We start from the raw sequence: 26,939 nt of genomic DNA on the forward strand, positions 1-26,939 counted from the left end.
GAAATGAAAATTAAAATCACAACAAAGTATTTTATACTCACTGGAATCATAAAAAAGTCTAATAAAAAATACCAAGTGTTGGTAAGCACGTGGAGGAAGTGGAATGTTTATCCGTGGCTCATTGGATTATACATTTATGTGAGCACTTTGGAAAAAGGTTTGGCATTATGTAGTAAGGTTGAACATGTGCAAATCCCAGGACCCAGGAGTTTCACTCCAGGGTATATACTCTAGAGTAACTGTAGCATATATACATCATTTTATCAACATTATTCTGTCATCATCCAACACAATATTGAGTGAAAGAAGCAAATCCCAGGAGCGTATATACATACAAATAACTAGGTTCCATTTATTAAAAAGTTCAAAAACAGGAAAAATGAAACAATACAGTATATTGTTTAGGGATGCATACAGTTAGTAAACCAATGAAGAAAAACAAGGCAATAATTACCCAAATTTTAAGGTAGTGGTTACATCTGATGGGGAAGGGAGAGAAGAATAAGGGAGTTGTAATCAGGGAGGGACATACAGAGGGTTTTAAGATGCTGGAAATAAATATTCTATTTTTTTTAACCTGGGTAGTGAGTACATAAATAATCATTCCTTAAAATTATTCTTTTACATACATATATATGTTTTATGCATGCTTTTGTGTTTGATATATTTCACCATTTTAGAAAAGGAAAAAAAAAATCAGTGCCCAGAACTGAACACATAACTCCAGTTAATCCATACTAGAAAACCATCACCTCTCTCATTTTGAGTATTCTGTCTCTGTTTTTTTTTAAGATTATTTATTTTGAGAGAGAGAGAGAGAGAGAATGCTCATGGGCTCACACTCACAGGGGGAGGGGCAGAGGGAGAGAGAATCCTCAAGCAGACTCCCCACTGAGTGTGGAGCCTAAGGCAGGCTCAATCCCAGGACCCCGAGATCACGACCTGAGCCTAAATCAAGAGTTGGACGCTTAACTGACTGAGCCACCCAGGTGCCGCCCTGTCTCTGTTTTTTTGAATTGAGGTGTACTTTTATATCTCCTAAATTTTCTTTTATTTATTTAGCCATTTTTTCCCCTTGTCCTCCCAGCCAGTCAAGCTCTCCCCAGAGCCAGATCATCCTCCAGGAGAACATATAGAGCGACATTTCTGAGCTAGCCAGGCTGAGGTCCAAGTCGCAGTGGGCAGCTGCGGCAGCTCTTCCGAAAGCCCACCTGCAAGCTTAATGTGCTTGCTTCCTGCCCTGCTTCTCCTGAGGTCATCTGTTTATAGCCCTAGCCTTTAGTGAGCAACCGTAGCAAATGTCTTATCAAGGCAAGCAATGCCTCACATTAGGTCATGTTGATAAGATGATGAGAGAATATTCTCACTCAAGAAGATTGCTATTTCCTGAAGGGATAAAACCCCACCAGGGAAAACCCCTGTGGTTGTCATAGGTAGGGCTGGTCTCCTCAAGCTGATAACATAGTTCCGACCAGAGGAGGAAGGCTGAATGCACTTACTTCATTCCTTGAAGCTTTCTGGGTAATTGTGCATCTTTTATATCTTAAAGACTCACATACTCTGAGCTAGACAGAGGTCCCAACCCTGAAGAACCTCTCCAGAATCCAGGTTGCTGAATCTTCCCTGCTGCCTAGACAGACTCCAAACCACCTTTTGGCAATGGGCAACTGGGTGGTTAACCACTGGTTCTCAGTTTTGTTTTTGGTAAGTAATGTTTCACTATCTATTAATTACTCCTAACAGAGTAAGGAGAGATTATGTTTGTTAATATTTCTTTTTTAAAAGACTTTATTTATTTGACAGAGAGAGAGAGCACCAGTGGGGTGCAGGGTAGAGGGAGAAGGAAACTCTCTGCTGAGCGGGGAGCCGGATGCGGGGCTCAATCCTGGGGCTCCGGGGTCATGACCTGTGCTGAAGGCAGATGCTTAACCGACTGAGCCACCCAGACACCCTGTTTGTTAATATTTCTAAAGTTATTTGAAATGGAACTATTCCATGCCAAGATTGGGCCCATTGAGGCCAGTTATCAGTTAAAAAGCCCAACTCTAAGATTACACGTGTTTTATAAAATCTTCTGTGTATGATGTATTTCACCATTTTAGAAAAGGGGAAAAAAATCCATCTCCAGAAATTGGTTGGTAAAGAGACAAATGATATAAACCACAAGTATTTGGAATTTCAATGTTTCCTTTTCCATCTTTTTTCTCTTCCATCTCACTTCTAACTACTGCCACGCAGCCTTCATTTCTCTTCATCCTTTCTGTACCACCAACGGCAAGATTTCATAAAATCATCGCATGTCTGAGATAGAAATACTCCTGGAGATCATGGCCCAGTGCTGTCCATTTTAGAAATGTAATGTGAGCTACATATGTAATTAAAAATTTTTCTAGTACTTACATTGAAAAAGGTAAGAAGAAATAGGTGATATTAATGTCTAGTAATTTATTTAGTCTAACCCAATATATCAGTAATGTTATCCTTTTGGGGCACCTGGGTGGCTCAGTCTGTTAAGCGTCTGCCTACGGCTCAGGTCATGATCCCGGGGTCCTGGGATCAAGCCCCGCACGGGCTCCTTGCTCAGTGGGGAGCCTGCTTCTCCCTCTCCCTCTGCCTGCTGCTCCCCCTGCTTGTGCGCTCGCTCTCTCTCTCTCTGACAAACAAATAAATAAAAAATCTTTAAAAAATGTTATCCTTTCAACATGTAATCAATATTGAAAATATTAACAAGATGAGGGTGGGCAGTGCTCTTTTTCTAAAACTAATATGCCTTACATGTTTGGCTTATGCACTTTGCTGTAATTCACTGTGTATTTGGGTGTGATGTGGTTTACTTTTCTACCATATTAATACCATATAATTTTATGTGTTCCAACTCCTTTGTGTGAATTCATGTATTATAGCAAAATACAAGGGAAATGGGACTAATTTGCAATGTCATATGGGAAATCTTTTAATAAATATATGTAAATAAAATACAAAATATTTGTCCCCATCTCCTTCCCCAGAGCAACGGCAAGATATATTTTGTTAGATATTTAATTTTTAATGTTTTCTATAATTTAAAAATGTATAGCTTCCCATAATTATTATTTTCTTAACCATGATACTACAGCTTTCCTAATTCGTTTTTTTTAAAGATTTTATTTATTTATTTGACAGAGAGAGAGAGAGCACAAGCAGGGGGAGCAGCAAAGGGAGTGGGAGAAGCAGGCTACCCCAATGAGCAGGGAGCCCGACTTGGGACTCGATCCCAGGACCCTGGGATCATGACCTGAGCCGAAGGCAGACGCTTAACCGACTGAGTCACCCAGGTGTCCCAATTTTCCTAATTAGTTTTATCTTAAAATACTGAATGTCCTGACCTTTTATAGATGTTTTTAATTTGTTTTAAGTAATTTTAGTCTTTTTTTATGTTCAATTAGCCAATATACAATAAATTATGCTTGACATAGAGTTTCCAATAAATTTTCCAGTCAAAAAAATATTTAAAAAAAGACAAAAGAAAATAATAATGAGATCATTTAATGTCTTTTATTTTTACTAAGTTTTTGAAACCTGATATGTATTTTGCACTTACAGCATATCTAAATTAGGACTAGCCACATTCCCAGTGATCTCAGGTGGGTTGTGGCTAATGGCATTGCCTAGTGCAGCTACAAACCAGCGCCTTTATTTTTTACAAGGGAAAATAAGACCCATTTGTCACACAGTGAATGGATGCAGAGCCATCACTCAAACCCAACTTCCCAGTGTTCAGGCCAGAAATTGTTTACTGTGCACACCATGTATGCACAACCCCCTTCTCCTCGCACACACACACACACACCCATCCCCACTCTTTCTTCCATTTCTGGGCCACCCCAGAGCTTGGAACTCCCTTTGTCCTTTCTCACATTCCTAGATCTTCATGTCATCACCCCTTCTGGGGTCATCTCTTTTCTTCCATTTTTTCCTTTCAGTCCCCTAGGACGACCCAGGTGCTCGAGGGAAAAAGGCGTGAGGAGCAATCATACTTCCCTGGAGGGTTGTTTGTTTTGCATTTAACAAAAGGCCAAGTGCTTATTTTGGCAGGTTACCCTATGCTTTATATTTTCGACGCTCAATGCTGTATATTTAATTTCTTTTGCACTAGTTTAGGAGACAGGGAACCTGGGAATGAGTTTCACTTCTGCTGTTAATTGAGGGATCTTGATCAGATTATTTATTTTCTCTGGACTTCAGGTCACCTGCGTGTGTGTGTGTGAGATAAATTAAATAACTAGATTAGATACAAATATAAGCCTGCTTCTAGTTCTAAAATCCTCTGCATTTTGTGTCCCTCTCTTAGTTTTTGCTCAGACAGTTCATCACCCATTATGGTGACTCACATTTAACTATGTAGCTTTGAATTTCCACCCCCTACCAATCCTGCTGGCAGGCTCAGACTTCTTGCTATCTCTGACATATACTCCTATGCACTGTTTTTTTTTTTTAAGATTTTATTTATTTGAGAGAGAGAGAGAAAGAGAGAGAGAGAGCATGAGCAGGGGGAAGTGGAGGGACAGAGGGAGAGGGAGAAGCGGACTCCCCGCAGAGCAAAAAGCCCGACCCGGGGCTCGATCCCAGGACTCTGGGATCATGACCTGAGCCGAAGGCAGAGGCTCAACCAACTGAGCCACCCACGCGCCCCGCACTGTTTTTTTTTTTTAAAAGGACTCATTTATTTATTTGTGCGAGAGAGCATGCAGGGAGGCAGGACAGAGGGAGAGGGAGAGAGAGAGAGAGAAACTCTAGCAGACTCCAAGCTGAGCAGGAAGCTGGTCTCATGGCTCGATCTCATGACTCCGAGATCGCGACCTGAGCCAAAACCAAGAGTCGGCCCTTAACCGACTGCATCACCAGGCACTATTTTTTTAAAAAGCACAAAAATAAATTATTCAGAAAACATTCTTACTCCTCCTCTTGCCAGGTCTTCTACTTCACTTTCCACCCATAATGTAGGAAATGATAGTGAGGGTGGGAAATGGAATTCCTTACTCCCAGATGTCACTCTAATCACCTGGCCCACAGTTGGTGATGGTCTGACGCAGAGACAAAGAACTCTTGGATCCTAAAATAGTTCTGCTCTGTCTAAAGAAACTTCTCTGTCTTCTGAACTCTTGAGGTATCTGTGGTTCTCACCTCTCTTTTTCTGTTAGGATCAAAGAATCTCTGAAAGACACTCAAGTCCAGAAATGGTGTCTGAGCAAAGGATGCAGGAAGAAATGGACTAGGGAAGCCTGGTAATAACCCAAATTGCTCCTACTATGTACCTATAATGTACCAACCATTGTATTAATCACTCCGCATGTGTTATTTCATGTAAGCCTCACAGTATGGCTGTGAGGGTAGATAGCATTATTCTCTTCACTTTATAGAAGACTCCAAGGCTTAGAGAAGTTAAATCACATGTTGTCTAAGATTACAGAGTTAGAAAGTGGTGAGGCTAGAAGTTGAACCCAAGGAGTTGGACTCCAATATCACTTGAAATAACTATGCTATGCTGCTGGAGGTATGTGAGTGGTCCATATCTAGGGAATCTGAATGGGCCATGTCCTAAGCTAAAGGCTCTCTACTTGTGGGGCTGAGATGGTTCTGATCCATCCTGGGGCCAACAATATATATTAAGGGCATCCCAGTGCCCTAGAGTCCTGCTCCGTTACAAACGAGCACCTCAAAGCTTGGGCTAGAGCTGCACTGGTTGGTCTCCAAGGCAATGCGACAGTGGGTTCCAAGTTCCCCCTTTGCCCACAGAGACAGAGCCTGGGATAGACAAAAGCAGTCTTAAGAGCTCAAATGAGTCGAGGACAATGACAGGTTAATTTGAAAAGAGACTCACAATCTAAAAACAGGAAAATGTGTGTCAGGGAGTAATTAAAGAGGCAGGCCCATCTGGAATGGTTTAGTCCTTTTCAAATGGGTATTGTTATAGATGTTAAATTTATTCTTTGTTTCTTTAGAAATCCATTTATTCACTTATTGCCATCTTTTGGTTGCAATAGTTCGAATGCTACCAGTCCAGAAGTTGGCAAATGTTTTCTGTAAAGGGCTAGGTAGTACATATTTTAGGCTTTGCAGACCCTATGGTCTCTGTCACAGCTACTCACTGCTTCCATCGAATTATGGAAGCAGCCATAAACAAGATAAGAATAAGTAGGCATGGCTAAGTTCCAATACCACTTTATTTATGGACACTGAGATTAGAATTTCATGTAATTGTCACATCATGAAATATTATTCTTCTTTTAATTTTTCTAACCACTTAAACGTGTGAAAACAGGGGTGCCTGGGTGGCTCAGTTGGTTAGACATCTGCCTTCGGCTTGGGTCATGATCCCAGGGTCCTGGGATCGAGTCCCGCATTGGTCTCCCTGTTTGTTGGGGAGCCTGCTTCTCCCTCTCCCTCTGCCCCCTGCTCCCCCTGCTTGTGCTCTCTCTCTGTCTAATAAATAAATAAAATCTTAAAAAAATAACATGTGAAAACAAACAAAAAAGTAAAAACCATTCTTAATTTGTAGGCTGTACAAAATAAACGGTGAGCTAGATTTGGCCCATGGACCTTGATTTGTTGACCCTGGTCTAATGAATGCATGTCTTGAAGTGCTAACTCTCTCTGAAAGTAAGTTAGATACTAGAGGGATTGTACTCATTTAAAATGAAAACAGGTAAACACAAAATCGCCAAAATGGTGACGCTATTTCCTATCCCTTACTTATTCCTTCCCATACCCAAATTTTACTTGAGTCTTTGCTTGTTTTTTTTTCATTTTTTTATTGTTATGTTAATCACCATACATTACATCATTAGTTTTTGATGTAGTGTTCCATGATTCATTGTTTGCGTATAACACCCAGTGCTCCATGCAGAACGTGCCCTCTTTAATACCCATCACCAGGCTAACCCATCCCCCACCCAAAACCCTCAGTTTGTTTCTCAGAGCCCATAGTCTCTCATGGTTCATCTCCCCCTCCGATTTTCCCCCCTTCATTCTTCCCCTCCTGCTATCTTCTTCTTCTTCTTTTTTTTTTTTTTTAACATATATTGTATTATTTGTTTCAGAGGTACTTGTTTTTTATTTCCTCCAGGCTACTTGGTTGGGGCTGAACGTTTTCCTCTTTGTGCATGCCTTCCTGTCATATGAGAAAGCCGATAAGTACTACTACACAAGAGAAATCCTGGGGGTGAGTATCACAGTTGTGATATGGAGAATCTCTGTTTGTTGTTGATGTTGTTGTTGTAGTTGTTGTTTGTGACCTTGGTTCCTTTGAGACCCAATGCCCTGATTTCCTCTAGGGTTAGGGTTCCCAGAAAAAAATACAGGATACCCAGTTGAATTTTTTTTAGAGATTTTGTTTATTTATTTGAGAGAGAGAGTGAGTGAGAGAGAGCATGAGCTGGGTGAGGAGCAGAGGGAGAGGGAGAAGCCCAGGGAGGAGGGAGCACGAGGGGGGTGGGGAGGCTTGATCCCGGGACCCCAGGATCATGACCTGAGCTGAAGACAGATGCTTAAATGACTGAGCCACCCAAGAGACCCCCCAACCCCGCTTAAATTTGAATTCCAGAAAAATCATTTTTTGGGTATATTTTGAATATGGCATGGGACATACGTATGCTAAAAAAAATTACTCACTTTTTAAAATCTGAAGTTCAAATTTATCTGGGCATCTGGTATTTTTGTTCACTAAATCTGACAGCCCTATCTAGGGCACACTCCCCAGACCCAATGATAAAAACACACAGTAAAGAAAACTATTAAGCAGTCATTTTCAAATGACTCAAGTACTCCTGTAGGGTGTGAGGGGAAAGCTAACTGGGTAGCACTCCTGCCCCTGCCCCTACTTCAACCAAAGCAGCCTTTACCTGTCTTTTTTTAAGATTTTATTTATTTATTTTTGTGAGAGAGAGAGAGAGAGTGCGCACGAGTGGGACGGAGGAGCAGAGGGAGAAGCAGGCTCCCTGCTCAGCAGGGAGCCTGACATGGGACTCGATTCCAAGACCCTGAGATCATGACCTGAGCTGAAAGCAGACACTTAACCGACTGAGCCACCCAGGTGCCCCTCAGCCTTTATCAGTCTTATGGACTCCTGCTTATGATTTCCAGAAAGAGTTTGGTTTATAACAAGTAAACAAACAACTTGAAAGCCACCGCTGTGGACTGATCTCACAGAAAAACACCTCTCCATCAAACAAGAGGGATACTTACAGGGTCTGTGGGGTGAGGGGCACAGCAGAACTCAAGGCCTGAAGAAAGGCAGGGGTCGGGTGAGAATAACAGGACGGAGAAGGCTGTAGAAGCGGTAGGTAAAGAACAGAAGAGGGAGGATGGGGGCCGGATAGGGTACATCAATGTGGAGGTGACCAGAGTTAGAAGCATGGAGGTGAGAGTGATTCTCTCACAGGCTCATCAGTCTGGCCACTATCTGATTAGAAAAGCAAATCTAACTGCTAACTCTAGTGAGTTTTTCAGTAGCAGGGAAGGGATTTGGTTAAATCACTTTCATCTTGATGAGATCATTGGCTTTCCACAAAGACCCATCCGATGTACATGTTTAAAGACAGCTTGTCCTTTTAAAAAAATCCTTCTTTTCTCTCTATAATCAAAGGATCCATGTTGAGATCACAACCAGTTTGAATGTTCTGTTCATGGCTTATTTCACCCTGCTGTTTTCCATTTTAAATGTTGGTCCTTGATCCTTCTTTGGAAACTCTAAACTCCAAAGGAAGTGTTAATTTATTTTAAAAATAGCTTTTTAGTAAGAGAATGATGCAATAAATGTGACTTGTTATTAAGAGCTTAATTGCTTTATGACCAAAATGTCAGCAGCAGAAAAATGAATCATGCTGATATCCTGTGGACATTTCATTCACTTCGTTTTTTAAAAACACTTAATGATAAATACTGCTACTTTCCGTGATAGCAAATGATACAGAAGTGTATAAGTAAAAATGTGAAAATTGCCCTCCCATCCATTCCCCAGAGATAACCACTGTTAATAGTCTGTGTGTGTGTTTGTGTAGATGCACTGACTTAAGCTCACGAATGCATCAGACATATAGGTTTTGTTTTTGAGGTAGGTACCATTCTTACTCACTTTTTAATTTCCTGTATACAGTAAAATTCGCTCTTTTTTTCTGGTGTATGCACCATTCTATGAATTTGGATAAACACATAAAGTAGCAGAGAGTTTTTTTTGCCGTTGTTTTGTTTTGTTTGGGGTTTTTTTTGAGTTTTGTTTTGTTTTCACCAAAAAAGGGATCACATCGTAGATATTGGCTGGAAATTGCTTCTTACACTTAATGTATTTCAGATAGCTTTCCATGTGAGTACGTAACTAGTGATGTGCTGGAACTAGCTCATATCAGCTTGCAATAGCCACTTATGTGCATCTCTTCCCAGCCCTATATTCAGTGGTGTTCAATGACATCAAATTGGTATCTTGAAATCTGCCACGGCGGGGGTATTGACATCATGTAAATTGGCAAAGGCTGGAAACCAATCTCCCCTCTTCCCCTGAAAGCTGGTTCTTAAACGTTTACCACTCCTACTCCCCTGCGTATAGCTCTCATCCTTTTAAGAACCTAACCATCCATGGCATTGATGTGCCATAATTTATTTAATCATTCTGTAGTTATTTCTTGAATTTGTGCTTCCTCTAAGAAAATACAGAGAGTTATTTGATTCACTATGAAGCAGAGCGAATAAGTAACAGAATAAGCAGTTTAAATCCATAGTCAGTGAGACATTAATGATAGCAGCAGTTGAATTTGAACATCAGGTGGTGTTGATATCAAAAAGTGCACGTAAATTGGAATATTTCGGTGTGCTGCAATGGGGGGAGAAAAGATTCCCTCTAAAAAGAATTGATCCCATACAGATAGCCCCTCCAGAATATGGAACTATGAAAGTGTAGTCCTGTATTTTCCACTCACCTGCCAATTTTAGCTTTAAGAAACCTCTGTGTCTCAAATAAGCAATTCCAATTGCTTATTTGCTTTCCAATGTGGAAAGGCAGGCTCTTTGAGATGAGCAGAGAAAATTTACTCAGAAATGGAACAGGATGTCTCTCTGAAAAACAGTCGGAGTGTGACTCAGCGGAGGGAGAAAACACAGATCATATGGAAGAGCCAGCAATGGAAAACAGTAGGGCGGCTCCTGTTCCCTGCGCTGCCGAACGCGGGAAGCCATTACGGATGTTAGGTGGATCTTGACTTGGCTTGATGTCACATTGCCCTGGGTTTAGGTGTCACATGAAAAAGAGTTTTTGTGCTGAAAAGATTATTAGAAAAATTTAGGGAGGAAAAAAAAAAGAGAGAGAAAAAAGAGAGAGTTAGAAAAAAAAAAGGAGAAATCATTAACTCTAAACCATATTCTTCCTTTCGGCGAGTCGCTGATGGGCACACATGTGAGGCTGACCAGTCTCCTTTTCTGGCAACTTCTACTGCTGGATCAGACTGATCTTGGTGTATGCTGCCTGGCCACCCAAGGATATCAGTTTGAAATTCTGTTCTCAGAAGCTCTCCTTTCTCAAATCTTTGCCTGAGTTTAAAATGTTTGCTCTGAGGGGTTCACTAGTTTTGCCTAAGCTGTATTCAATCATTAAAGGCGTCTTAAATATAAATGGTTAAATTTTTTTGTTTGTTTGCATGGTTATTACAATGCAATATTTGTAATATTGCTTATAATTATATCTGCTTATAATTGCAATGTTAGAAAATACAGGAAAGAGAAAGTCACCGTCTGTAATTATACTTTAAATATATAAGCTTTATTTAAAATGCAAATAAAAACATACAATCTTCAAGATTGTTTTACAAATGACAAACAATAAAATAATAATTGAGTGTATTTTTTAAAGATTTTATTTATTTGTTTGTGAGAGAGAGAGCGAGAGGGAGCATGAGCAGGGGGAGGGGCAGAGGCAGAGGGAGAAGCAGGCTCCCCGCTGAGCAGGGAGCCCGACATAGGGGCTCGATCCCAGGACCCTGAGATCATGACCTGAGCCGAAGGCAGACGCTTAACCAACTGAGCCACCCAGGTGCCCCAGTAATTGAGTGGATTAGGCAAAAATACTCGTTGCAAAGTATTACATCGATAGAATGTATCTGTTAATGTGAAATTATTGAATCCTGTTCTCTTTTGTATTGTTAGATGTGTAGTCAAATATTTCCAAGCCACTTGTCATGAGAATTTCTCAATTCACTGGTAAGTTCAGCAAGTGTTCTGTCATTTTGCAGAGAGCCTGGACCTAGTGTGCTGGCTACTGAGAAAGGGGTGAGGAAGATGTCGCCCTGCCCTTTTCCAGGTCTCAGACAAGTGGACTGGGCTGTGCTCACCTCCTAGATGATGCGATGAAGCAGCTGATGGTCTCTTCTCTCCTCTGCTCTAGTCGGCATTGGCCTGGGCCCGAGCCTCTGCTCGCTGCCTGAATTTTAACAGCATGCTGATCTTGCTTCCTGTGTGTCGAAATCTGCTGTCCTTCCTGAGGGGCACCTGCTCAGTGAGTCCCAACCACTCCTAGGTCAACTTTCACATTAAAGACAAGAGACCCTGAACTCCTCAGTGGGACAGCCCAATATCTTCAAACCCCTAGGAATGGAAGCCAGGGATCTCCTTTGGTAGCCAAGGGGGTAGGCAAGTATTGGTGTGGGGGGTGGGTATTGGTATGCTTTGTTTAAGACATGCTGGTTATGGGTTGCTGAATTTTATCAACTGCCCGGAGACACCGGACCTTGATCACATTCCATTTGTAGTTCTGCAGGCGCACCCTGAGAAAGCAACTGGATCACAACCTCACCTTCCACAAGCTGGTAGCATATATGATCTGCCTACACACAGGTAACCAAGGCAAACCACAAAACTGCAAGCTCATGAGCATTCAGAATATAGTTTCATTGACCTCTGCGTTTAGACATTCAAAAAGTATTTATCGAACACCTGGCACTATTTGCCAGGCACTGTTGTAGGCCTATTTTCTTTTTTCTTTTTTTTTTTTAAAGATTTTATTTATTTATTTGACAGAAGAGTGAGAGAGCACAAGCAGGGGGAGCAGGCTGAGCAAGGAGCCCAATGCGGGGCTTGATCCCAGGACCTGAGCCGAAGGCAGACCCTTAACTGACTGAGCCACCCGGGCACCCCTGTAGGCCTATTTTCATGGAACTTATATTCGATTCATTTGGGAACAGAATGAGAATACAAAAAATCTTGGTTCTCTCTGCAATCAAGATTTATCAGGCACCTTCCATGGACTGAGCATTCTGCTAGACACTATCCACAGGATTCTCCTTTGCTAGTGGGGCATGCCTGCAGTGAGGTTTCTGAGACACCTTTCAATTCCCCGTCGTCTTTCTTTTTTTGTTGTTGTTGATATAACTATATTTTATTTATTTTTATTTTTTTTAATTTAATCTTATTATGTTATGTTAGTCACCATACATTACATGATTAGTTTTTGATGTAGTGATCCATGATTCATTGTTTTCGTATAACACCCAGTGCTCAATGCAATACGTGCCCCACCGTCTTTCCATTTAGCTATTCACATCATTGCACACCTGTTCAACTTTGAACACTACAGCAGAAGCCGACAGGACACAGATGGATCCCTTGCCTCCATTCTCTCCACCCTATCTCATCAAGAGAAAGGGGAAGGTTCGTGGCTAAATCCTATCCAGTCCCCAAACATGGTGAGTTGACTCAATGGCAAAGCGTCGGCGATCTGGTCATGGGTATGGAAGGGCATGGTGTGTCTGGCACCCACTGTGTCAGGCTGAAATTTCTCCTTTCGTAGACAGTGGAGTATGTGACATTTACCAGCATTGCTGGTCTCACCGGAGTGATCATCACAATAGCTCTGGTTCTCATGGTGACTTCAGCTATGGAGTTCATCCGGAGGAGTTATTTTGAGGTCTTCTGGTACACACACCATATTTTTATCATCTACTTCATTGGTTTAGGGATTCACGGCATTGGGTAAGGTCCTCGAACCCTCATTCTCATGCCCCAGCCCCTGACTTTGCATAATCTTTGCCTCCAGCTGTCCTTCTTTGTCTGTCTCAGTGGAATTGTCCGGGGTCAAACAGAAGAGAGCCTGAATGAGAGTCATCCTCACAGGTGTGCAGAATCTTTCAAGCACTGGGATGATCATGACTCCCACTGCAAGCATCCCCGATTTGAAGGGCTCCCCGCTGAGGTAAGAACCCCAGAGACAAGGATAGCCTCTAGTTAGGAGCTGTTATTGCTATTGTTGTTATTATTACTCTTATTATTGTTCCTGTTACTAGTTCAGCGCTATGCTGAGTCCAATGGAAGATATATTCACAAGGCTCCTTCCATCAAGGAACTCCATTATCCCTGGCAACAGGCCAGGGAATTACCATTAGCAGGGGATCCTGAAGAGGAAGGACTAATGGTTATTGCATGTTGTGAGACCCTATCTAAAAGTAATAATGATACCTCACATTATTAATAGTGTTTACCATGGGACAGGTTTGCTGTGTAATATGGATTATCTCATTTATACATAGCAATAATCAATGAGGTAGGTATTTTTTGGTCTCCATTGTGAGACAATAGGACTAGGATTCAAAGAAATTCAACTGTCAGGCTCTCACAGTAAGTAATTAGTGGAACTGGAATTCAAGCCCAGGCTTTTCAGATTCCAAAGACTGTGCTCTTAACCACTGAAATCCAGTCAATTTTCTTGGGGGGAAGAAATGCATTCTTTCCCCCCCAGCTTTATTGAAGTACAATTGACAAATAAAATTGTATATATTTGAAGCATACAATGTGGTGAGTGACACATGCATACTTTGTGAAATGATCACCATAATGAGATTAATTAACACATCCATCACCTCACAGTTACCATTTTGTGTGTGTGTGGTGAGAATGCTTAAGATCTACTCTTTGAGCAAATTTCAAGTATGCTATACAGTATTATCAACTGTAGTCACCATGCTTTACATTAGATCCCCAGAGCTTATTCATCTTATGACTGAAGTCACATACCCTTTGACCAGCATTTTTCCATCACTTCCCCACCTCCCATCCCAGACCCTGGTTACCCACCTTCCTAGTCTCTGTTTCTATGAGTTCAGCTTCTTTATTTTTAAAGCATTCTCGAAGTCAGTTTTCTTTGGTGTTATAAGAACATGCTTGGAAATTATTATTAAATAGTGGACAACCAAGAAACTGGGTTCCAGGGAACTCAAGGTGTGCCTTGGGATAATTATTGTGGATATCATGGTTTACCTTTACATGCTCATAAAATATGTTAGATGGAGGAATAAATGGAAGGGAAAGGTAAACTTGTGGTGTCTCAGAGTGCTCTGGGGGTGATTAAAGTCTTTAAATCAGTTGCAGAATTAAGAGCAGTATCTTGATCCTCATCAAAAATGGGAATAATATCTTTTAAAAATCCCCTAAAGTTGGCATTTCAAATCAGTTGAGAAAAATATATATCATTCAACAATTTTTTAGGACAATAGGTTATCCATCCAGGAAGAAAAGCTGAATCTTGATTCCACACTTTACACTAAAATATGAATCAGGAATGCATGGATCAAGGATTTAAATGTTAAAGAAAGGAAAGAAATCATAAAAGCATCCTAAGACCATCTGGTAAATTTTTTTCTAATACCGGAGGATTAGCAAAAAATTCCCTTAATTAGATTTAAAAAGACCTTGAAGTCAGAAAATAAAATAAAATAAATTTGAATAAATATATATTAAAATGTGTTCTATATAAATTTTTAAGTTTTTATTTAAATTCTAGTTATTTAATGTACAGTGTAATATTAGTTTCAAATGTACAATTTAGTGATTCAACACTTCCATACAACACCTGGTGCTCATCACAAGTGCACTCCTTGATCCCCATGTCCATTTCACCCATCCCCCCACCCACCTCCCCTCTGGTAACCATCAGTTTGTTCTTATAGTTAAGAGTGTGTTTCTTGGTTTGCCTCTCTCTCTCTTCTTTTTGCTATGCTCATTTGCTTTGTTTCTTAAATTGTACATGTGAGTGAACTCATATGGTATTTTTCTCTCTGTGACTGACTTATTTCGCTTAGCATAATGCTCTCTAGCTCCATGTTGTTGCAAATGGCAAGATTTCATTCTTTTTTATGGCTGACTAATATTCCATTGTGTGTGTATATATATATATATATATATATATATATACCACTTCTTCTTTATCCATTCATCAGTCGATGGACATTTGGGCTCTTTCCATAATTTGGCTGCTGTGGATGATGCTGTTATAAACATCGGGGTGCACGTATCCCTTTGAATTAGTATTTCTGTATCCTTTGGGTAAATACCTAGTGCAATTGCTGGATCATAAGGTAGTTCTATTTTTAACTTTTTGAGGAACCTCCATACTGTTTTCCAGAGTGGCTGCACCAATTTGCATTACCACCAACAGTGCAAGAGGGATCCATCCCTTTTCTCTGCATTCTTGCCAACATCTATTGTTTCCTGCGTTGTTAATTTTAGCCATTCTAACTGGTCTAAGGTGATGTCTCATTGTAGTTTTGATTTGCATTTCTCTGATGATGAGTGATGTTGAGCAACTTTTCATGTGTCTGTTGGCCATCTGTGTGTCTTCTTTGGAAAAATGTCTACTCTGTCTTCTGCCCATTTTTTAACTGCATTTTTTGGTTTTTGGGTGTTGAGTTTGATGAGTTCTTAATATACTTTGGAAACTAACCCTTCATCAGACATGTCATTAGCAAATACCTTCTCCCATTCTGGAGGCTGCCTTTTAGTTTTGATGATTGTTTCCTTTGCTGTGCAGAAGCTTTTTATTTTGATGTAGTCCTAATAGTTTATTTTTACTTTTATTTCCCTTACCTCAGAAGACATATCTAGAGAAATGTTGCTATAGCCGAAGTCAGAGAAATTACTGCCTATGGTCTATTCTAGGATTTGTATGGTTTCATTTAGGTCTTTTATCCATTTTTGAGTTTATTTCTGTGGATGGTATAAGAAAGTGGTCCAGTTTCATTCTTTCGCATGCTGTTGTCCAGTTTTCCCAACACCATTTGACAGAGAGACGGTCTTTTTCCCATTGGATATTCTTTCCTACCTTGTTGAAGATTAATTGATGATACAGTTGTGGGTTCATTTCTGGGTTTTAAAATTCTATTCCATTGATCTATGTGTCTATTTTTGTGCCAGTACCATACTGTTTTATTTATTTATTTATTTATTTATTTATTTATTTATTTATATTTTTTTATACTGTTTTGAATACTACAGCTTTCTAACATAAATCTGGAATTGAAGACTGGAATTGTGATACCTCCAGTTTTGTTTTCTTTTTCCAGATTGCTTTGACTATTTGGGGTCTTCTGTGGTTCCACATAAATTTTAGGATTGTTCTAGTTCTGTGAAAAATGCTGTTGGTATTTTGATAAGGATTGCATTAAATCTGCAGATTTCTATGGGTCATACACACATTTTAACAGTATTTGTCTTCCAATCCATGAGCATGGAATATCTTTCCATTTCTTTGTGTTGTCTTCAATTTCTTTCATCAATGCTTTATGGTTTTCAGAGTACAGTCTTTCACCTCTTTGGTTAATTTTATTCTTAGTTATTTTATTATTTTTGGTGTAATAGTAAATGGTGTTGCTTTCTTAATTTCTCTTTCTGTGGCTTCACTGAAACATTTGTTTTTAAAAAGCTCTATGGTATACCATTTTTGTCAATTTTTTAATGTGATCATTTTTAATGACCTTGAGGGCATTATGCAAAGTGAAATAAGTCAGATGGAAAAAGACAAATACTGTATGATCTCACTGTATGTAGAATCTTACTTTAATGAACCTAACTCATAGATACAGAGAACATATTGGTGGTTTCCAGAGGCAGGGGGTGGGGAGTGGGCAAAATGAGTGAAGGTGGTCAAAAGGTACAAACTTCCAGTTATAAAATAAATAAGTCATGGGTATGTCATGTACAGCATGGAAACTGTAGTTAATAATACTGTATTGCACATTTCAAATTTGCTAAGATAATAGATATTAGAAGTTCTCAGTACAAGAAAAAAATTTTTGCAACGATGTATGGTGACAGATATTAACTATACTTATTGTGATCATTTTGCAATATATACAAATATTGAATCATTATGGTATACACCTGAAACTAATGTAATGCTATATGTCAATTATATCTCAATACAAAAAATGAAATAAAAATAAAAATTAAAAAAACACAGTTGGGTATTGGCAAAAAAATCTGTGTGGTATACCATATTTGTCATTTTTTTCTTAGTAAATAATAGGGCCATTCCTATACTCGTATACTTTGTGCACACCTTAATTATATCTTTATGCTCCATTTCCTAGAAGTGAAATTTCTGGGTCAAATAGAAGGAATGCTTTTAAGGTTGTTGGGATGTATTACCAAATTGCTCTCTGGGAAGATGCTACTAATTTGTCCCTCCACTGACTGCACATGTGAATGTGCCCATGTCCCTGCATCCCAGTTAATGGTGGGCATTATTGTTTAATGTTGTTTTCCAATCTGAGAGGCTAAAGTGTTATTTTGGTTTAATATTCATTTCTCTGATTACTTCTGAGGTCAAAATTTTTTTTGCCACGTTGTTATTAGCCATTTCTTAAATATATTTTTTGTGTGTTTTCTCTGAAGACATGGAGAATTTTTTTCCAAATCAGGAGTAGCATCAAATTGTATAATACCCACTCTCAAGTTCACCTGCTGCATCTCTGCCCCTTTCCTCCCTGGAGATACCCAAGGAAGTTGTTTGCCTGAAACAGCATAAGAAACCTCATTCCACACAGTTCTGATGTTTCACGCTGAAGCAATTTTGCAAGAAAGGACATGACTTAGCATTGCTAGGAAATACATTTTTAGTAGCTCCTGTGCATATTGAAGCAACCTGCTACCTTTGAGAGGATCTCAGGGATAGAAAGGCTACTTTTAAAAAAAAATATAGAGAAGATAAAAAGTATAGTACTATGTTAGGTGTTTTGAGCACCTGAGAAAAGATGTGATGGATAAATACCAAGTTTTATATAGTGTTACCAATAGTGTCAGCCATGAGCTTTCTCTTCTTTGTTAGTTTGTTTTGCTTTTAATCATCTGCTTCTCTCTTGGTTTTTCAGTTTGGACAAATTGTACTGGAAGACTGTCTTGGAGTCTTAAAATTAAAATGTATATATAATTTAAGAATATATATAATTACCACATATTTTATTTTTGTGCTTTTCTTTGCTTCCTATTGAGACTTGTAAAACTTCAGGAAATGATCTGCTTTATGAGTAACAGATTAGCAAACAAAACCATTATAATTTATTCCTTTCCATTTCTGTCTGTGAGATTTGGTGAAATTAGTGGCTTAATAATGATACACATCAGAGAACTTGATAAATATTATTGAATGAAGAAATGAACTGCTACACATATAAATCCTCAACAGGAGATTAATATGTAACCTCACTCTTTATTGTTTCTCTGTGCAGTCTTGCAAGTGGATCCTTGCACCAGGGGTTCTTTATATCTTTGAACGGATTCTCCGATTTTACCGCTCTCAGCAGAAGGTCGTGATTACCAAGGTAAAGAATATGCACTTTCTGGGGATCCTGGCTGAATCAGTGGGAGGAACGTGTGACTCTTGATGTTGGGGCCGTGAGTTCAAGTTCCACATGGGGTGTAGAGATTACTTTAAAAAAAAAAAAACTTTAAAAAAGAATATGCACTTCTGGGCACCTGGGTGTCTCAGTCGGTTAAGTGTCTGCCTTTGGCTCAGGTCACGATCCCAGGGTCCTGAGATCGAGCCCCGCGTTGGGCTCCCTGCTCAGCGGGGAGCCTGCTTCTCCCTCTCCTCCTGGCTTGTGCTCTCTCTCACTATCTCTGTCACTATCTGTCTGTCTCTCTCTCAAATAAATAAATACAATCTTTAAAAAAAAAAAAAGAATATGTACTTGGGGCACATGGGTGACGAAGTCGGTTAAGCGTTCGACTGCTGGTTTTGGCTCAGGTCCTGATCTCAGGGTTGTGGGATAGAGCCCTGCATCGGGCTCCACACTCAGGGCCAAGTCTGCTTGAGGACTCTCTCTCCCTCTCCTCTACCCCACTAAAATAAATAAATAAATCTTAAAAAATGTTTTTTAAAAAAGAATATGCACTTTCTTCTAGCTGTCATAAGAGTTCTTTTCTTCCTGCTTATAGGAATAGATTGTGATGTTGTCACTCCGAAGGGAATAAAAAAGAGCTGGAGGCAACATACTTTAGTTCCCCCAGTGCTGGACAGAACTATGGGGAAAAGTTTTGGCAGAAATCATCAGCATGGGTCTTCGTCAGAGGCTGCAAACAGGTGGCCTGGGCCAGTCCACAGACATCCTTCGGTTGGCCCGCACACTGATTGCTTGGAAAGTTGAATTGGTTGCTGACATTTAAACATCCAGAGGGAGGCTTTCACAGTAAAAGAAAAATGGCCCTTCTATCTTCTACTGAAGAATCAGGCAACCCGATAACGCTGAGTTGCAGTTCCATAGTGCACCCACCATCTGGGCAAAGTCACTGGTGCCCCCTTTCAAAAGGACTTCTGCTCGCAGTTCACCACCATTGCCAGCCCTCCCGCTTTACTGATTTAGTTCATCTGCCTGCCCCTTATCACCATTTGAGTTTGCCTCCTTTGGCCTCTGTGCTTCATTCGCAGGTTGTCATGCACCCATCCAAAGTTCTGGAATTACAGATGAACAAGCGTGGCTTCAGCATGGAAGTGGGACAGTATATTTTTGTTAATTGTCCCTCCATCTCTTATTTGGAGTGGCATCCCTTTACTCTGACCTCTGCTCCAGAGGAAGACTTCTTCTCTATTCATATCAGAGCGGCAGGGGACTGGACAGAAAATCTCATCAGGGCTTTTGAGCAGCAGCAGTCACCAATTCCCAGGTGGGTCCTTGAGAGCAGCCGAGACCCAGAGCAGAGGCAGACAGGCAGAAAAGAGAAAGCGATTCCTTGTTGAACCTTAAGTCTGGTGCAATCGAATATGATGAAGATAAACAGGCACTACACGAACCATGGGGACAGCTATGTCCTGGGAGGGATGTTTGAGGTTGGGGCTGGAGGTGAGACTTCACTTGCCCATTGTCTTCTGTCTGCTGCCAGGATTGAGGTGGATGGTCCCTTTGGCACTGTCAGTGAAGATGTCTTCCAATATGAAGTGGCTGTGTTGGTCGGAGCAGGAATTGGGGTCACCCCCTTTGCTTCCATCTTAAAATCCATCTGGTACAAATTTCAGCGTGAAGATCACAACCTTAAAACACAAACGGTAACTCCCTCATACTTCTTTTCATCTGGTTTGGGACTGACAGGTCTACTGCTTTCATGGCTTAAGCTCTTCACAACTGATCCCTGGAGCTATGAGAGTGAGTGATCTCTTCTCTCTGCCAAGGCATCCATTTCTATAAGATTCATCATAGGAACAGGGTCTTCATTTTCAATTTGGAGTTTAAAATCACCTTGAACCATAGATGGCGTTGGAAGTCTTTTTCCTTAAGGGAAGTCGTGAGAACTCTGGACGTTCATGCTGCTCTGTACAACTGATTTTTCAGGTCACCCGTAGACTTGACCAACAAATATAGAGTATATATAATAGTCATGTCACCACAATGGACATCTTAAAGGCACTTGAATAAGGCTATGTTCTCTCTTGCTGGTTCCAGATCTATTTCTACTGGATCTGCAGGGAGACAGGTGCCTTTGCCTGGTTCAATGACCTGTTGGCTTCTCTGGAACATGAGATGGAGGAATTAGGCAAAGTGGATTTTCTGAACTACCGTCTCTTCCTCACCGGATGGGACAGCAACATAGTGAGTTCAAACAATTGATTGAAACACTAATTCCCATGTTAGATGCAAGATCAATGTCAGACAAGGTCGTGCGTGCTGATTGGAAATAATGATTTCTTACCTGCCCTCACCCCCACCCCCAAGTTTAAAAGTGGCTGAAGGAAGAGACAGCTGTCAGGACCTGCTTTTTCTAACTTTTCTTTCTTTGAATCCAGGCCGGTCACGCCACATTAAACTTTGACAAGGCCACTGACATCCTGACAGGTCTGAAACAGAAAACCTCCTTTGGGAGACCCATGTGGGACAATGAGTTTTCTACAATAGCTAATGCCCACCCCAGGTAAGTGTATTCTCCTCTAGTTAGTTGAGTTTGCAGAGTTAGGGTTTAGGAAAGCTATTACAGCATGTTGAACACTCTTAGGAAAAAGATCTCTGGGGCAGAAACTATTTGCACCATTCTTAGATTCTCGCTTCAAGCTGAACAAAATTTCATCCGGGGTTTTAGCCAAATAAGGGTTATGACCTTGTAATGGATGAGAAGATGTTTTCTGCCCCTACATTCCCCATTCAAACAGTGAGGCAAGGGGACTCAGTTCTGATCAGTATTACCAAATAAAATGGAAAACTGGAAAAATTCAAATGCATTGTTTTTGGCCTTAGTAATCCCTACTTAAAGTAAGAAAGGTTTGGAGTATATTATCTAGTTAACTGATAACCTGACCTCTGTCTTTCTGAAGAGTTTTGAGATATGCTAGAGCATATAGGAAAACCTGGTGCCATGAAATCAGCCATTTCAAGGGGAAGGAGATTGAGCTGATCATTAGATAAGTTCCTGGAACAAGTTGGCAGCTGAAGATCAGTTCAATTCCACAGACATTATTTGTTACCTTCTATAAGCTCAGCACTCACTAATCTACAAGTTTTGGAGGTTGAAAGAGAATTAGAATATGGTTCTTGCCCTCAAGGAGCACACATTTTAATAAGAGGTGCATACAGTCAACTCAAAACAGAATGATGCACTCTATGAAACAACTACGTAGACATGGAGGGAAGGAAAGTCTGTGCCCACGTGGGGTGATCAGGGCAGGCTTCATGAAGGCAGTGGTGAGAACACTTAGTCACTCGGATTCAGATGATCCTGGGTCCTAATGCTAGTTCTGACACTTTCCATTTATGGGACCTTGAGCTAGAAAGTCCTCTGATCTTCCGATTTCTTATCTATGAAATGGGGTTATATTAGTAAATGCCCTCTCTACTCACTTGCAGAATTGTTGTAAACATTAAGCAATACATACATGAAAAATGCTGTGTAAACAGTAAAGCAGCATTTAAATGAAAGAGATTATGTTAATTATTGTGTTGAGCTGACCATAGCTGAAGTTGTGAGAATGGATGAGATTGCCAGGAGAGAGGGTGGCAGAGGACAGAGTGAGGAATGCTTACATTGTGTGGGAAGGGAGAAAAATGAGCCAAGGAGGAAGTAGGAGAATGTGGAGAAATGGTGTCACAGAAGCCAAGGGAGGAAATATTAGAGAAGTGTGGTCAACAATGCTGGAGGAGTGGCAGGGTCCAGAAAATGCTTATTTAACTTAACGATGATCTAAGCATACTTATAGACAGAACAGGAGCCAGTGGATAGGAATAAAGTAAATATGCAAAAATGGGGAGAGGGCTAGGGTGGCCATGATAAAAGATGGGCAATAAGGGGTGCCTGGGTGGCTCAGTCAGTTGGTTAAGCTTCTGTCTCCGGCTCAGGTCTTGATTTCAGGGTCCTGGGATCGAGCCCCACATCGGGCTCCCTGCTCAGCGGGGACTCTGCTTCTTCCTCTGCCCCTCACCCTGCTTGAGCTCTCTCTCTCAAATAAATAAATAAATAAATAAACAAACAAACAAATCTTTTTTTACAACAGATCTTATTTATTTATTTGACAGAGAGAGACACAGCGAGAGAGGGAACACAAGCAGGGGGAGTGGCAGAGGGAGAAGCAGGCTTCCCACGGAGCAGGGAGCCTGATGCGGGGCTCGATCCCAGGACCCTGGGATCATGCCCTGAGCCAAAGGCAGACGCTTAACGACTGAGCCACCCAGGCACCCCAATAAATAAATCTTAAAAAAAAAAGATGGGCAATAAGAGTTGGCGAACAAGTGGAGAAATTGTAGGAGAGTTCCTCCCACATTGCTTGTGGGAATGTGGAACAGTGCGGCACTTGGGGAAAACTCTGGCATTTCCTCAGAATGATAAACATAGAGTTACCACCTGACCCAGCAATTTCGCTCCTAAGTATATACCCAGGAGAATTGAAAACAGCCTTTGCTCTCCACACAAAAACTTGTACATGAATGCATGCAGAATAGCCAAAAAGTGGAAATAACTCAAGTATCCATTAACAGATGAAGGGATAAACAACATATGGTATATCCACACGGTGGGATCTTATTCAGCTGTAAAAAAAGGAATGAAGTACTGACACACGCTATGACATGGATGAACCTTGAAAATAGCATGTTAAGTTCAAGAACCAGACCCCAAAGGCCACCTAGTGTATGGCTCCATTTATTTTATTTCATTTTTTAAAAGATTTTATTTATTTATTTGACAGAGAGAGAGAGAGAGAGAGAGAGCGCCAGAGAGCACAAGCAGGGGGAGTGGGAGAGAGAGAAGCAGGCTCCCCGCCGAGCAGGGAGCCTGATGCGGGGCTCGATCCCAGGACCCTGGGATCATGACCTGAGCTGAAGGCAGACGCTTAACGACTGAGCCCCCCAGGAACCCCTGTATGATTCCATTTATATGAAATGTTCAGAACAGGCAAATCTAGAGATTAAAAAGTAGATTTGAGGGGCGCCTCAAGGAAAAGACCCAGAGCACAGTTAGAAAGATTATCCTTGGCAAGAAGGCTCACCACCTCTTCAGTGTGAGAAATTTTGGAGTGGGGTAGATGCACAGTGGATGGCTCTAACTTGCTATGTGCCAGGCATTTTTCGAATTGCTTTACATACATTGTCATTTAAACCCCCAAACAACCCAGTGAGGTGGGGCCTATTTTGATCCCCGTCTTACAGGGGGGAAACCTGAAACAGAGAGGTTAAAGAAACTTGCCTGACGTCACCCAGCTGGGGTAAGTGTCAGAGCTGGTATTCCAACCCAGATAGCTGGGCTCCAGGGTCTAGCACTTCACCTGTACCCTGCACCGTTGTCTCCTGAGTTTCTGTTCTCAACAGAACAGGCAAGGCTGCCCGCGGAGAGTGTGACCGCGGAGAGTGTGACAAGGGCTGAGAGCGCGTTGGGGGCTTGCGGGCAGAAAAGGTGAGAAAACTACCGTGAAGAATGTGAGTGAGTCAGAATGCCTGAATAGGCAAGGTTGTTGGGAGTAGTAGAGGCCTAGCAGAGGCAGTTTCTCCAGCCTCACCGACAAAGCCCCTTTCGCTGGATTCTAGCCCTTTCAATTGTTCGATTTCTGCAGGTCTGTGGTGGGAGTCTTCCTATGTGGTCCTCAGACCCTGGCAAAGAGCCTGAGCAAACGCTGTCACCAATACTCCAGTCTGGATCCCAGGAAGGTTCAATTCTACTTCAACAAGGAAAACTTCTGAATTACAGGAATGAGGATGCTACTCTGCATTTTAGTCTCTCCTCTGAATCTCCCAACAACTTAGTCTGATCAGGTTTGGGCAGCCCTTTAAGGACAGTAACATGCCTCAGGCTCTGACTCCCTGGCCTTTTTTGATTGGATTCAACTTGGATGTCACTGATCTTCATGAGGCCACGATAATTGCAAAGGCCATGGATCCTTTCTTGGGAAAAGAACTATAAATCCTTCTGGAATGCCATGACTGCAACAAGGCCTGAGAGCCGAGGTGGTTGACAACTACATGACTTGACCCCAGGTGATACTGTTGATTCCAAGTGTTACTTGGAATCTCCCAGCCTTCGGTCATATTTTCCCCTCCCTCTCACCTTCAAAGAAGATTTGTAAATAGGGTGATTTTTTTTAAATAAAAAATTTATTGAAGAATTAATGACAAAACATAATCATAAGCATAAATAATAAAACAATGAACATAAAATCACCAAGAACCCCATCCCTATATAACACTATGTACATTCTTACTGTTATTTAAAACATGTTCTTATCCAGTGTGAATAGCAATTTCTGCTTTACTTATTTTTGCTTGTCAAGAAATGAAGGATTTTCCTCTTTGCTTAATGAATGAATCTTATTACTTAATCTAGGTTCTCCATTTGGGAAAGAAAATCTTGAAACAATGCTAATTATAATTGAAATTATAATTGAAAGTCAGATTATCATTAGCTTACATGGTTCTGTTGGAAATAATTGCAAAAACTTGAACTCCATCTTAAGATGACTTAGTCAACAGGGGCTCTTTATCATCATTTTTACTAAGGTGGTTTACGAACGTTTCTTTTTTAAAAAAGATAATTTAAAACTTTGATACCATTTTTCCGGCTCTTCCCTATTTATTAAGGAATCATTCACCTAATGACATAAGCAAAATGTCTTATCTCCTATCAAAATGCTTTTTATTTCTCCCATCCACCTGGCTCTGGGATGTTAGTAGTCACAGTGATCAGTAGAAGCGAAGAAGACTGGGGGGGCCCTTAAAAGAGAGGGGAAAAAAAACCCATACTTCATTGTGCCCAAAGACAAGTCAACTGATTAAATTTGTAAGAATGTTTCTACTAAATTAGCATTATAGCACCTATTTCTCTACCATTAAGTGACCAAAAATGAACAGATGGTTGTTTCTAATTATCCAAAAATCTGTATGACTTGAAGGATTAGTAAGATCCATTTTCAGTAACTAGTCTGAACAAAACAAAGGTGTCATGAACTCACGGCAGCTAATTGTGTTTCATTTATTAATTGGACATCAGAAAAAATAGTAATGGATATTTCCATAGGAACAGATTGCAATATCCCTGCTGTTGCTGATTTCCTGGATTTCAACAATCTAAATGAAATTTAATAAGGCTTTAGGAAAATGCACAATGGAACCTGGATGATTTGGTTCCTCTTAGACAACTGCTGACTACATAATCTGATCTTCGTTGATTTTGATCTGGAATCTTAGTGTTCCTTGAAACTTACATAATGAGTTCCTAATGAGAAAGGCTTCACTCTCGGTTTCAATGTCTAACTATATCAATACTTTGAGATAGGACTACTGCTAAAATCAACATGTTAAGGCCTAGAATATTCATGGAAGTAGGCAGAAAAGGTAATGATAATAATAAATCCTATGTATAATCAACATCCAAGCCTGAATTGGGGATGAGCAGGAGACCCAGAAAGCTCCTCAGCTGTTTTGAGCGTTTTTCTTCCTAGGTTGTAATATGAAGTAGCTTATTCAGGAAATTTTTGTTGTAGTAAACGTTTACATATCAGAATAGAAAATCCCTCAATTTCAATGTCTCTCATAAAGTTGATTATCATTGCATTCTTTTGCTTGACATGTAAGCAATATGCTATTACATTCTCTAAGCCTATGGCAGGCTTTTAATTCACTTGACCATAATCCTCACCCAGAGGGTAGGATTCTGAGAATATAAATAGGTTCAAAGAATAGTTCCAGTGGAACTTTACTAATTATTAAGGCATCTCTTAACCTCTTGAGGTTGGCCTGATGGGAGAGAAATCATGTTCCTCCTTAATGCCACTATGAGAGAGAGAATACTAGGCAGGAGGAGCCATAGGTCAGAGCAAGTGGCACTAATTACTGTCACATCCATCTGTAAGGAAGCAGGCAGGGGCAGGCCTAATGGGCAATCTGACTGCTTGTGATCTACATTTGGTCCTCTTAAAATAAATGAGAAGAATGTAAAAGTTTTAGGGTTTTCTATGTTTTAATTTCCCAAAATAAATTTGGTTATGGGGGAAGGCTATAAGTTAGTGATTATCTAGAAGGCAGAATGAAATGTATTTTGTTCCTTTGACTTCTATTTAGTTTTTACTTCATCTTGAACATGTGAAACGTTAGTGGCTTCTTTAACTTTTAAGGTTGACTACCAAGACTGAAGAGTTTTAGAACAGACAGGTAAATGTTAACAGTCTCCTGTGTTGCTGACACACTTGA

The 26,939-nt window shown here is 40.6% G+C and overlaps 1 protein-coding gene across 2 annotated transcripts; it reads left to right on the plus strand.

The window, feature by feature from the left end:
• The first annotated feature begins 837 nt into the window (after positions 1 to 837).
• Positions 838 to 24,979, plus strand: NOX1 (NADPH oxidase 1). 2 transcript variants are annotated; one of them, XM_036071224.2, is made up of 13 exons: positions 838 to 1,704; positions 7,106 to 7,201; positions 11,408 to 11,518; positions 11,772 to 11,856; positions 12,553 to 12,704; positions 12,809 to 12,990; positions 13,078 to 13,210; positions 18,516 to 18,608; positions 19,715 to 19,950; positions 20,167 to 20,329; positions 20,724 to 20,870; positions 21,065 to 21,189; positions 24,311 to 24,979. In XM_036071224.2, exons 1-13 carry the CDS (start codon positions 1,660 to 1,662, stop codon positions 24,435 to 24,437), a joined length of 1,695 nt encoding a protein of 564 aa, XP_035927117.2. In that variant the 5' UTR covers positions 838 to 1,659; the 3' UTR covers positions 24,438 to 24,979. The 2 variants fall into 2 exon arrangements, with proteins under 2 accessions (XP_035927117.2, XP_077920883.1); XM_078064757.1 differs by lacking the exons at positions 838 to 1,704; positions 7,106 to 7,201 and adding an exon at positions 11,176 to 11,223.
• The last annotated feature ends 1,960 nt before the right edge of the window (positions 24,980 to 26,939 follow it).

This window comes from Halichoerus grypus, chromosome X (genome assembly GCF_964656455.1).
Source record: "Halichoerus grypus chromosome X, mHalGry1.hap1.1, whole genome shotgun sequence".
NCBI classification, from domain to species: domain Eukaryota; kingdom Metazoa; phylum Chordata; class Mammalia; order Carnivora; family Phocidae; genus Halichoerus; species Halichoerus grypus.

What these genes read in the sequence shown, in the direction of transcription:
- NOX1 (XM_036071224.2), top strand. Translation starts at nt 1,660, where the DNA reads ATGGGCAACTGGGTGGTTAACCACTGGTTCTCAGTTTTGTTTTTG. An exon ending in TATGATCTGCCTACACACAG is followed by an intron (nt 11,857 to 12,552) that starts GTAACCAAGGCA and finishes CTTTCCATTTAG; the next exon opens with CTATTCACATCATTGCACAC. An exon ending in CAGCAGTCACCAATTCCCAG is followed by an intron (nt 19,951 to 20,166) that starts GTGGGTCCTTGA and finishes GTCTGCTGCCAG; the next exon opens with GATTGAGGTGGATGGTCCCT.